This window comes from Rattus rattus, chromosome 9, assembly GCF_011064425.1.
Source record: "Rattus rattus isolate New Zealand chromosome 9, Rrattus_CSIRO_v1, whole genome shotgun sequence".
Classification (NCBI taxonomy): Eukaryota; Metazoa; Chordata; class Mammalia; order Rodentia; family Muridae; genus Rattus; species Rattus rattus.
The window spans coordinates 84275585-84289323 of NC_046162.1; the positions used below are offsets into that span (position 1 = coordinate 84275585).

At 41.4% G+C, this 13739-nt stretch overlaps 1 protein-coding gene across 1 annotated transcript; it reads right to left on the reverse strand.

Moving 5' to 3' along the window:
- Rnft1 (ring finger protein, transmembrane 1) lies at positions 1–11102 on the reverse strand. The gene is made up of 9 exons (XM_032912676.1): positions 10945–11102; positions 9007–9457; positions 8778–8854; positions 7057–7157; positions 5436–5589; positions 4461–4619; positions 3184–3249; positions 1227–1328; positions 1–758 (listed from the first exon to the last, which is right to left on the reverse strand). Exons 2-9 carry the CDS (start codon positions 9404–9406, stop codon positions 624–626), a joined length of 1194 nt encoding a protein of 397 aa, XP_032768567.1. The 5' UTR covers positions 9407–9457; positions 10945–11102; the 3' UTR covers positions 1–623.
- Positions 11103–13739: the final 2637 nt, after the last annotated feature.

Here is a 13739-nt window from a genome sequence, read left to right on the forward strand (position 1 = left end):
TAACAGGTCCACCAGGTGAATGGATCTAAATCATTTATTCTCACTGATTACTAGTCATAGAGCATAATACAGTATTAAAATATATCATCCTCAGTAAATCTTCACTTAGAAAATGTGTTATAGGTAAAATATAGCATTTAGAACTTTCATTTAAAAATACAATTTTATGAAAAATTTAAGCATTTTTAGAATGGGAATTATAAAAGTCTGAAAATTGTTTCAGATATATTTTAAAATACTATGCAGAATCTTTATTCTGAGAACCATGTCAGGAAACAGTACCTGAACCCCTTTAAAATGGCTAGTTCTAGTTTCTAATTGCTGTTTTGGTATTATTAATAAGAAACCACATTTCCACTTTAACACTGCAATTATCTGTCAAATAAGTGGAATAAATGTTGCATATTCTTAAGGTGAATATATAGTTTAAAAATGCAGGGCTCTTGCACTTAATCTTTTGAGAAACTGAACTACAAACATGTCTTGTGGTACCCTAAAACCATTTTTCTACTCCTGGGAAGACAATTTTTTTTTCTACTTCTGGAGACAAATTACGATGCCTTTATCAATAGTTACCAAACCAGATAAAATTAGTGTCTTGAGGCCTTAACAGTTTGTACAACTCAGTACATCTGAAGGTGAGATGAAGTGGCCCCATCTTTCCATTTGTTTATACGCTCTGAAATCACAGTTCTGCACAGGGGACATGTTTTCTCTCTGTTAAACCATAAGGTAATACATTCTTCACAGAATATATGCTGTAAGGGAATGAAGAAGCAGATCTTACACAATGACACTCTGGTACAAGTGTTCTGACTCTACCTACCTATTTCCCGGGTACTGCCTTTTCTGTGGGATCCCTTACCTGCTTAATGGTAACTCACTAGCAGTAACTGAGATACGGCCAGGAGCTTACACAGTGATTGACAACTGCTGCTATTGAGCAAGACCAGCATCTACTTAGAAGTGCAGCCACTCTGCCAACTGCTCTGTATCTAGGTTGTTGACCAAACTACCCCTCTCTTTTCCATGCTTCTCTGCACAAAAATCATCAGAACCTAAGGGGCATAACTTAGTCTACCAGATCCCTTCCATCCTGAACAAGTTAACAACTTTTACCTGGAATGCAACCTTCCATTAAATATTACTCTCACTGCCGTATAACAAACATAACTGTGATTTTAATAAGTCTGAAAAATGCTAAATATAATGTTTAGAAATCTTACCTGACAAAAGAGAAGAACTGGCTTCTGAAATTCAGCTTGACATATTGGACAAATACCATCCATATCCGAACACTGTCTCTTGCTGGCAGGCACTCCATAACTCTATCAAGACAAATTCTGTTAAAAGTAGTCCCTGTGGAGAGTTTGGCTTTGAAATATATATCTGGTCTGGGATATGGCTCAGTGGTAGCACATGCTTGAGGCCCAGGGCTCAATCCCTAGAACTTTCTCAACAAACAAACAAGGTTGCACTCCACACTGGAGACTGACTTAGTAGCCCAGGTAGTAGACATTCTAAGCTGGGATTCATTCTAAAATCCTAAACATAGTTTGAGCCTAAGATCTTGATCTTCTTACTAAAGTCAACAGGATTTAATCACTATCCATTTACAACAGTTACGAACAATCAGAGCTTTCTGTTGCCATGAAGGGGGGAAGGTGGGGGCTTTGTGGGCTTTGTGGAAACAAATCAAGGTAGGTCCTAGTTAGGATGGGCTAACAAAAGCTAAAATCAAAGTCCTTTAAGTGAGACTTCCGTTTTGTACATAAGGTTGATGAACATATGTATATGCACTCAGGGTGCTTATTTTAATACTTTGTTTTTCTTCTGTGTTAGGTATTAAACCCAGGGCCTCACACACATGCTAGGCAAGTACTCTCAAGTTACACCAACAGCCCGTAGGGCATTGTTTTGAGGCTATTTCAGCCCTTGCCTTACTAGATTCAACCAAGTAAAATGCTTACAACTGCAACTGAACTAACTTAAAGCTAAACTCTGAATTTTATTGTATTTTTTTAATGTTCTCTTTGTTTTAACAGGGTTTCTTTTTGTAGCCCTGGCTCTCCTGGATCTCACTTTGTAGATCAGGCTGGCCTCAACTCCTTCTGCCTCTGCCTCCCAAGTGCTGGGATCAAAGTCAGACGCCACAGCCCCCACCTACCACTTGCTTTTCTATCATTAATTACCTGGAAAAAAAAAAAAAAAAGGAAGTCCCCATTCTCGCTCTCTTTTCTCTGTTCCTCTTGCTTCTTACCCTCTTCCCCTTTCTCCCCATTCCCTTCCCCCCTCTCCATGCGCTCATAGTCAGACTCTATTCCTCTACTCTCTCTGTCTGCCTTTCTCTGTCTCTACTATCCCTACCCCCTCAACTCCCCTCCCCATGCCCTAAATAAACTCTATTCTATACTTTAAAAAAAAAAGTCCCCCAGATAGTTAGTTCGAGTATTCTATAATTTTTTTTCTTTTTTGGGGGCGGGGAGTCGGGGTCTAGACTTTGTTGAAATGTTCAGGCTGGCCCTTAACTTGAATTCTGGGATCGGGGACTCTTCCATTCCCACCCCGACTTCTCCTGAAACCTAACAGTCTTCTTATAAACTAGGATTGCTGTTGGTAGAGTGCTTGCCTAGAAAACTTAATTTTCAAATACAGAATTGAGTAAGAGGAAATTTCTTTTAGCATGAAAATTGTAAGGAACATGATTTTTACTGAGTTGTCCTCAAACTAAAGTCATACTTAAGGGTTTTCATAAAAGTGAAATAGGAAATGTTGATAAAAATATACAAAGCAAACATTAGTGGATTAAAAAAGGAAAAGAAACAAAAGTGCATGACAAGGTTTTTTTAAGGTGTCTTTGTAAATCCTAAAAGATATCCAGTGGATTTGCTTTTGTGCTTCCTTTTACAGGATATCTAAATCTACCACTGAGCCCCAGATCCAAAATGACAAAGGATTGCAAGGGCAAGAGACACTGCAGTGCACAGCACTGAAGCAACTGTGGGGAATGACGTTAGAGACTGCTCATGGGAGTCAGACTTCTAAGTCAGTACAGCCCCAAGCACCAGAGCATTAGAGAACAATCTCAAAGCAGAAGCACTTCCATTTGTCACACTAATAAACTAAAGAAAATAAGGGTGAAACAAGGTAGAGGTATTTCCCTTAACTGATAAAAGTACTTACTGGTCGTGTAAAAAATACTCGTAAGACCTGTCTGAAAGTTCTCAAATGTCCAAAAAAGTCCAAAAGCTAAAAGAGAAAGGCAGCTTATTAATTCAGAACTTCTATATGCTAAATCTAAAGACCAAAATTCAATTTCCACCCAATCTAACGTTCATTATGTCACATGAGTCATCCATTATGAATTTACTTCAAGCTTAATAAAGTGCATATATCTGAACCACCTTTCAACCTACAGCTACAATTTAATTAAGACAAATAAACCCTATGTCAAAGATACTGCAGCAGGCTAGCAGATAAGAGCACTGGTGCTGTTCCATTCCATCCCTGGCATCCATGTGGCACCTAGACAGAGGCTCAACCAGCCATCTGTAACTCCATTCCCAGAGGATGCCATCCTCTCTGGCTTTCGTGGGCACTGCACTCATGTGATATACAAATACAGGGAAAACATTCATATATACAAAGTTGCAATAAAAAGAGTGGGGAGGGGAAGACATCAGCTTCATTTGATTTAATTACCCAGACATTTAGATTTGAAAGTATTGTGGGTGGTGATGGTGTACACCTTTGATCCTGGCACTCCCAACAGCAAAGGCAAGAAGATCTCTGAGTTGGAGACCAGCATGGACTACAGAGTGAGAAACCTTGTCTCAGAAAACAAGTTTCATTGGTCTATTTAACAAGTTCCAGGACAGCCAGAGCTACCTCATGAGATCCTGTCTTAATCAATACCACCACCACCTCCTGTGCTCGCTCTCGTGTTCTCTCTCTCTCTCTCTCACTCACTCTTAAAAAAATAACAAGTTGAAGAGATTAGACATAAAGTAAAGAGAAGAAGATACTCATCTGGTTTGAGGACTGTGTATTAGAGCTGGTACTGTGAGGGTCAGTGTCTTTTCTACTTAATCTCCCTTAGATATCACATGCATGTTAATCTCTGATATTCCTCAACAAAAACTGGTCTTAGAATGGTGGCAGGTACACAAGAAGCAGTGTAGTTCCCCACTCCCCCAGACCATTAGGTTTCTTCTACTCTTTCTTGATCACTGTCTTTATTGAGGTGAGGTCTTCCTGGTTGCCAATGCTGGCACACTGATGATTTTCCTGCCTCTCTAACAGGATGACAGGTGTATGTCAGCTCTACATTTCTAAATAGGTAAGAGTCTGCCATTACTTTCAGTTGGTGATATGAAGATAAATTTTGAGGCAGCTTAGTAGTAATGTAAAGCCAGGAATTAGTATAGGAGTCACTTTGCCAAAGTTTTAATGTTACTTACTTTTAGTATGAGGTAGAGTAAAGCTAGCAATATCCCAAGACTCCATGTAGTTACATTACCAAACTCCCCATAGCTTATAAGGTACCGAAACCAAACTGGTATGGGAACAAAAATTCGGTAATACTGACACAATTCTTCTAAAAGCATGTACCAATATCCCTAAAACAGGAAGGAAAAAGAAATTCAGCTACGCAAGGTATTAAACACATAGCATTGACACTATTGGAAGGATAGCATAAGTATATAATGCATTAATCACAATAATTGAAATTATATTTCAGAATTATGATGAATACAAATTCAACTTGCCATCATATACTATTGTCATTACATGGCTTGGCTCGGTGTTAGGCCAGTGAGATGACTCAGTGGGTATGGGTAATGACCTTAGTTCACTTTATAGAACCCATATGATGGAGAGGTACACACAAATGTGAAAGAAATGTCTTAATTTATAAGCTGAGTATGGTGACTTCCATTTGTAGCCAGCATTTGAGAGGACATGGTTGTGGGCTCAGGCCATAGAGTGAAACCATGCCTCGCTAAGCCACTGACTGACTGACTGCTTATGTAGTCATTTGATTGGTAATGCCTCAGAGAAAAACAGAAGTACAAATCTAGAATTTTCTGTATATGATGTGAAGACTGATTTTTCAATTATTTTGAAGGAAATATAATTCAGATTTTAGTCAACTAAGTTAGTATTTTCAGTTGAAGTACTTGAGCAAGTGGTTGCCAGGCAGAAGTAATAAAAATTAGGTTATTTAGGTATGGGAGAGGTGGCTCTGCCGTTTACTTCTTGCTTTTCCAGAGGACCTTAGTTAGGTTCCCAACAGCCATAGCAGGCAGCTTATAAACTCCAAACCCAGGGTATCTGCTGCCCTCTTCTGGCCTCTAAACTAAGAGACATGTAAGTGAAGACCAGCTAGCACTCAGCGTTTGCTAACATCATCCCAGTAAGCATTAGTTTCTTACCTTTGATTTGAAAGGCACGATGAAAGAAGGCACCAGCAAAACCAAGCATTTTAAACCCATGAAAAAGAATTTCAGAATGAAGTCTGTAATCCCAACAATCCAAAGAACTTCCCAGAAGCTCAACTGTTCGAGTGTAGGATTTAAGAAAATCAAGCTAACGAGAGAAAAGCATAAGCATTTATGAAAGCAACACACAAACAAGACATTGGTGAAAGCTTTAAGCTTGCTGCAGTATCTTATATGTTCATGAGACAGCTCAGAGCTCTGCATTGAACTGTACCCTAACCTGTGCTTTCCAGGCATCTAACATACACTCCTACAGCAGCTCCACTAAATCAGAGATGCCCCTCCTTTCATGGCCAGGCTGGCCACCTTCTCCCTCTAAACTTCCTTCCCTGGATGGTTTTGTACAGTACCATGAGCCCTGTTTGTTTCATGTGTTCTTTCACCTAGGCTGACCTCACTGGATTTACAGGCTATGCCCAGCTAGTCTTGCGACAAACATAATATCAAACACATATTCTGTTAAGGCAAATTTTAAAATGCTGTGCCTCTGTGGTGAGGGCCAGTATGTGCACGTCTTAGTCCAGATGCCTGTGGAGTCAGCAGAGGGCTTCAGACCCCTGGAACTGGAGTCTCCTCTGGAAAGTAGCAGGTGCTCTTGACCATGGCATTGTCTTCCTGGCCACAAGTCATTCCTGTGTCACACTCACTCTGCCACTCATTACAGCCCAGATTTGTCCATATCAGTGCTGCTGAGCCCAGGCCGTCTATCTGATTAAAGCTAAAAATTCAGAAAATCTGGCATGGAAATGCATGTTTACATGTGTTTTATGGATTCATTTTTAGAAACAAAAGTTTGGCAATAACCACCTAATGGCACTAAATAAACACTGATTAAAACTGGTTAGTGGCACATTACCTATATTTCTATCAAGAGGCTGAGGCAGGAGGAATACAAGTTGGCACTGGACTACACAGTGAGATCCTATCTCAAAAACAAAAAACAAACAACTGATTCAACAGAAATCTACTTATCAAAAAGTACTTACTGAGCACATGCTATGTGCCATGGTATTGGGGATACAAGTCGTAAGTCACACATGTCAATCATGAAAGGAGACAACTGGAGACTGGAGAGATGGCTCAATGGTTAAGAGCACTGACTGCTCTTCCAGAGTCCCTTGTTCAAATTCCAGCAACCACATGGTGGTTCACAACCATCAGTAATGAGATCTGATGCCCTCTTCTGGTGTGTCTGAAGACAGCTACAGTGTACTTATATATAATAAATAAATAATTAAAAAAAAAAAAGAGAGAGAGACAACTGGGCTGGAGAGATGGCTCAGAGGTTAAGAGCACTGGCTGCTCTTCCAGAGGTCCTGAGTTCAATTCCCAGCAACTACATGGTGGCTCACAACCATCTGTAATGGGATCTGATACCTCTTCTGGGCTGTCTGAAGACAGCTACAGTGTACTTTATATAATAAATACATAAGTCTTTTTAAAAAGGAGTCAATTGAAAATTGAACTATAGTAAGCATTACATTCAAATAGGATATACACAAAGTGCCACAGAATAAATGATAAACAGTAGATGTCCACTAGGATCTCTGATTACCTGTAATGAAGCGACTGAGAATGGAAGGTGTAATATAAGAGGACGGAAGAACCTGCCAGGAACACCAATAGCCAAGCACACCGAAGCTTTGATGACCGTTCCTGAAAAAGACACAATTCTGTAATTTATTGTGTTGTATTAGGCTGGAATTTTAAGAAATATTATTTTTATTTGATGATGTATTAACTTAGCAAGTACTCTGCATTCTATTAAGAATAAGAAACATTCTAAGTTGTTCATTACCACAAGCACAGTTTTTGTTAATACTTAATTAAAATAACTCTGAACAAAATTTTAAAATGCAAGCCGGGCATGGTGCACACACCTTTAATTAATTCCATCACTGAGGAAGCAGAGCCGGGCAGATCTCTGTGAATTTGAGGCCAGCCTGGTCTACATAGAGTTCCAAGACAGGCAGGGCTATGTAGAGACCCTGTTTCAAACCATCACCCCCATAAAAAATTAAAAAAATGTAAGACCTCTGAGTCCAAGAGACCAATCTCCACACTGACATAAAGGACCCACCCAAATCAATCTTTACCTCTACAGCTTTTTTTTTTCTCTTTCACAAAACAGAAAATTTAAGTAAATCAGTTCATAAATATGCAATAATTTTGGTTTTTAAAATTCAAGTTTTATTACTAGTTTAATTGAAAATTTTACAGTTAAGCATCCTAATGAACTGAATGACTTTTTGAGCATTAACATGATACCAGAAAGTGGAAACTTCCACACGTGACTTCACTACAAGTCAAACACCAGCACAGTAAAAATACTATATGAGACTGCCTCTGCGCTACATGGATAAGGGAGCCAGAAAACAACTGGAGACACCTCATTATATGTGGGCAAAATTTCCAATGTTAAAGAAATCAATCCGGTACTAATATTTTTGTTGTTTTGTAAAGAGACGATCTCACTCTGTAGCACAAGATGGCCTGGTACTCAGAATATCCCAGACTGTCTCTGAGTTCATGACCTTCCTGCCCCAGTGCTGGGGCTGTAAGCACATGCCACCATGCCCAGCATTATCCTGTGCTACTTTTGAACTATACACTAAAATTTTTGTTAATATACTATAAATTTCTAGATATGACCCCTCTTGAGGTGAAATTTCATAGATTCTTGGAACTTTTTCTAATGATTCAGATGATTAAAACTTTTCACACTACTAGAAAAACTTCTTAAATAAACATATGCCATTCATGATAGGCTTGCCTTTAATCCCAGCACTCCGGAGGCAGGTAAAGCTCTAGAGTTTGAGGCCAGCCTACTCTACAAGCCAACCAGAAAGTCATAGTGAAATTTTATGTCCCACATACACCTAAAACACCAATGCCCATTTATTCAATGCTCTTTTATTTACTGCCAACCTCCATCAACTAGCTTTTTAAAATGATATTATACTACTCTGTATAATTGACTCATAAAGTACAAAGGTCCTTAAAGGCCAAACTAGATCACACAGTGTGGTCTAAGTCTCTTAATCCTCTTGTTTTTTTAGGAACCAAACAACTAAGTAAGGTGAGGTGACGAAGCAGTAGGACAGGGAACTTATGTCTTTTCCAAGTCATTTAGCAAACAGAACAGAGCATGTGGTGGACATCACAACGCATCCTGTTGCTCCCCCTAGTCCTCTGGAAAGTGACTTCTATTGCTCTCAGTTATTTCTAATTCTGTAGAGACAAACAGTTAATAATTTAGTTGCTTGTTATACTTACTCTTAGAAAAACCTGATTTACAATGCTTTTGTTTGCATACATAAAAGTTGTTAGCAGCCCAATTCCAAGAGAAATTCCTGTTAGAAAATAAGTTCTAGTTAATTGAAAGAAAAGGAAAAAAAACCAAGATTATATATGCTAATAATATAATTTTTTAAAAGCAAGCAACCAAAATATGTTAAAATTATCAATAAAATGAGAAACTGAATTCAGCAGTTTTATTTCCTACCTGTTATATGCTGCATAACAAGTTTAATGCCTAAAATCAAAATATAAGGAAGACTTTTTTGCAACCACTTGAAGAGATAGCGGAATTCTGAGAAGGAGCCACTTCCATGTTCCCCAGACTCTGTGGCAAAATCATCAGGTGGCCTTGCTTCACTGTGGGAGTAACTCCGGAAACGACTATGCACACATCCATGGGCACAGGTACAGACACCCGACCGTGTGTTTCTAGAACTTGGACTTTCAGAGTATTCTTTAGGTCCTGAGTTTATTTGGATGTGTACATCTCCAGGGTGAAGAGAACCTTCTGTCGACCTTGATGGGTGAACACACTGGGAGGCTGCAGCGCCCTCATCATGTGCACTGCCTGGAGGATCATGGAGTTGGTTACAGCTGGTCTGCATGGCCCTTGAATATTTTTTCTCTAAAATGTCTTTGCTTCAGGACTCTTTCTCCTTAAAAGCAAAATCAAAGAGCAGAAAGCATTCGAAGTTAATCACAAGCAGTCCCTTAGATGTCCTTTGTTCACTAAAGGAGCAGTTGATGGTCACAGAGTTTCAGGTCCTCTAAAACTCCTTCAATCCTTGCTACTGCCAAAGCTCTGCTGCCCTGCCCACCCTAACCCCAAAGTCCAACTTGGCAAACCAGTGAGTTTTGAACCTTAGGGGCTACTTAAAAATACAAAGCATTTTGGTGAACATTTGCTTTTGAACTGCAGATGTCTTGAATTCTCTAATGCCAAGACATCAGCAAACAGTCAAAGGAGGGGGATCCAGCAGATACCACTATGAGTATCAGGACTCATACTGAATAAGCAGACACATGTACTCTGAGGCAAAGTCCACATTAAGAAGTTTGCTAAGAGGCTGGAGAGATGGCTCAGTGGTTAAGAGCACTGACTGCTGTTCCAGAGGACCTCAGTTCAATTCCCAGCAACCACATGGTGGCTCACAACCATCTGGGACCTGATGTCCTCTTCTGGTGTGTCCGACAGCTACAGTGTACTTATATATAATAAATCTTAAAAAAAAAAAAAAAAAGAAAAAGAAGTTTGCTAAGGATAGGTGAGATGGCTGGGTAAGTCAAGATATTAATTTGAGTTAAATCGCCTAAATCCATATGGTGCAAGGAATGAACTGACCCCAGAAGTCTTCTGACACGACATTAAATAATATAATAGGTTTTTGTTTTTTTTTTTTACAGATTCGTTAATGTTTGGAAGGAAAAAAAAATCAGTGCCTTAATTAAGCATCAATAAAGATAAACATTTCGTTTTATGTTGAAACAGCTTCCACAAAGCTAATAAGGTTTTTAGTAATTAATGGTGCTACTGAGAACATTGCTTCTCCTCCCAAAAGAATGTTAGTCAAATACCTTTGAAAGGGGGCCCTTAGGGGGAGTCATCATGTAATTGCTAAGTGATGCTTTAGTCTAAATAAGGAGTTAGCCTCCCGAATAAAAATGCCACCACCGGCAGTGTGTGGGGTGGGTAGGGATGTCAGAAGAGAGGCTGTGGGCAGGGCAAGATCCCTACGTGATCCAGTGTAGATCTCGGGCCAGGGTGCCAGAGTCGCGCTATCGCCCGACGAAACGCAGAGCCCACACCGCCGGGCCTCTCCCGTTTCCCCCGCGAGGGAGCTAGCTGTGGCGGAGACTGGCTGAAACCGTGCAGTTACTGTGTGACGTTTCGAAGAGGCTCGGAAGGCACGGCGGCTCTGTCCGCTTCTCTCTGAAGAGCGACTTGGGACAGGACAGTTTGTGTCTCTGCTATTAAAAAAGGAATACAAAACCTGCCCTCCTTCATACATAAACAAGGGGAAAGAGAAAGAAAAGTGAACGCCAACTCTTCCGGAATCCGCGAGGACAGAGTTCTCCACCCACGTCCGAGCTTCGGCTCTTCTCCCCGGAAACCCTCCGCCTCACCCCCTTCCCCAGGCCTGACCTCTCATGACCAGGAACGGGCAGCCTCGGCAGCCACAATACCGACAGCCCCACACGCGGCCGCAAGCCCTTCTCGCCAAGCCTTCAGCCTCGGACGCCACCAGCACCAGCAGCGCTCGGCCTGGCCCCGCGGCGGCGCGCGCGCTCCCTAGACGTCGTCACGCGCGGCCCGCCTTCGCCGGGCCACGCCCTCGCCTGGTGGAGGAGGGCGCCTCTAGGCCCCGCCCCACGCTCATCCCGGCCCCGCCCTCTCCCTGCGGAAAAGGGACTCCTTAGGCCCCGCCTCGAGTGCCTAGCCCCGCCTTCACGCGGAGCAGGAGGAGGAGGGCTCCGCTAGGCCCCGCCCTGAGCATCGTAGCCCCGCCTTGTGGCCCTGTTGCTGATGTTAGCCAAGTGGTGTGTAGTGGCTGACGTGTACGCTAATTAAGTCTGCAGGGCTGTCACGTTTTGCATTAGTAACCAGTCATACGCTTCAGAGTTCTCCATGCTGAGAATGTGTAGGTCCAGGAACCTGCTTGGCGGCGGACTGCGTACCGGGAGCTGCGATCCGAACGAGAACATTGGGGCTTCCGGCTGCGTGTTGCAGACCTGCTGGGCCCCTGGGCCGAGAGGTTGCGTGACCTGGATTCGGGTTCCAAGCCTGAAGTTGAACAGCGCGCCCTAGTTCGTGCCAGAACCAGGTGCCAGAACTGGTTATCGGAAACGCTGGGAAGTTTGTGAGACCGTGAAAGTACATTTAGAAAACCCCGTGTTGGCGAACAGGGAACTAAAATAAAGGCTATTAGAGGAGGGGAAAAAAAAAAAAAAAAAAAAAAAGATAGAACGAGGGGAAAAAAGTCAGTTCTGGAAAATCTAGGACATCAAATGAATAACAGGGTTCTTATGATTCTTGAAATTTATTTCATCGGACATTGAAGGTACCAGACAAAAAGATCTGGCTTTTTCCACACACTTGTGAGTTAAGTGTCCAGTAATTGGTTAAAATTTTGTCTTTTTTTTTTTTTTTTTTTTTCGGAGCTGGGGACTGAACCCAGGGCCTTGCACTTCCTAGGCAAGCGCTCTACCACTGAGCTAAATCCCCAACCAAAATTTTGTCTTTCTACCAAACTTAAACCTTTCAAATACCTTGTCAGAGTCGCTGGTGTGGTTCCTTAGCCAGAAAACTTTGTCTTTCTCTCATAGTAGTATAACTGAATCCACTGTTTTTAGCCTCAGACATTCATCTTGAGATTGTATTTCTCTCAAGTCAAAAAGCACTTTAAAAATTCCGAAACTTCTGTTGGATCTGTTTCTCATTGTGATCGGTACATTAGTTTTCTTTTTTTAAAGACTTTTTCTTATGTAGCCCAGGCTGGCCTAAAACTGACTTTATAATGGAGGGTAGCTTTGAACTCCTGATGAGCCTACCCTCATCTTCTTCAGTGCTGGGATTACAGGGGTGTGCTCCCATCCCTGGTTCTTTTCATTTTTGAATAGGAGGCTTTGAGCTTCAAGCTTTTTCACAAATTACATTCCTGGTTACGTACAACTAAGGGCCACACTCCAGACTGTCAGTGACTCTTCTGAGACATTTGCATATATTCCTCCATTCCAGTACATGAATGTATTATTATTATTTTTAAGTGTTATCTGTGCCTATGCATGATGCTGACGGGTAGCGCTTGGACTGGTCTGACAGTCAGAGGCTACTTAGTGGGTAACTTACTCGGGTTCCAGGGATCCCACTGAGATTGCTAGTTTTGTGTGAGGCAGAGATCCTACGAGGATGGCTTTATTTTAAACTGAAATGAATGCATGATAAGCATTAGTGGCTCATGACTGTAATCTCAGAATTGTGGAGTCTAAGGCAGGAAAATGGCGGTGAGTTCCAAGCCAATCTGTGATACAGAGTGAGACTCTTTTTTTTTTTTTTTTTTTTTTTTTTTTCTTTTTTTCGGAGCTGGGGCCGGAACCCAGGGCCTGGCGCTTGCTAGGCAAGCGCTCTACCACTGAGCTAAATCCCCAAACCCCCAGAGTGAGACTCTTGATCCTCAAAAATAACATAAATGCAAATTTATGAAACAGAAAAATCATGAATCTTCACATAACCAAGCCCCAACTACAGCATAGCAACAGTTTGTTTTAGCATGTTTGTAAATTTAATATACCTAGTGTTCAAATTCCCTTTTTATTTTATTTACTTATTTTAGATTTATTTACTTATTTACATATACAATGTTCTCCCTGCATATATGCCCGCACACCAGAAGGCGGCACCAGATGTCATTATAGATGGTTGTGAGCCACCATGTGGTTGCTTGGAATTGAACTCAGGACCTCTGGAAGAGCAGTCAGTGCTCTTAACCACTGAGGTGTCTCTCCAGCCCCAAACTCCCATTTTAACAATATAACACATTGAGAGCATATCAGCACATCCTGGGAATTTATTAGCACGTCTTATTCAAATAGCTTGAGTAGTCACAGACTTGAAGGAGAGCATTTGAGATGAGATTTGATTTCTGAGATAAGATTTCTTTTCCCTCGAATCGGAATATTAGGAAGAGCATTTTCATTTTAATCAATCAGTTAAGAAAGCAAGGCTTGGTGCAGTAGTGGTGCAAACAGCCCAAGGAGAACCAACCACTCTGGAACTGGATCTGAGGACCTCACCACAGCAGGGAGCTCAGACCTGCCACTGTCAACCTGGTCAAAAGCCCATGGCTCAGGAGGTCACGAGCCCTAAGGAGGAATCTGCTGCTGTTATTCTGTTAAGGGACAAGTCAACCTGCCTTCTGAATATGCTTGTATCCATAAATT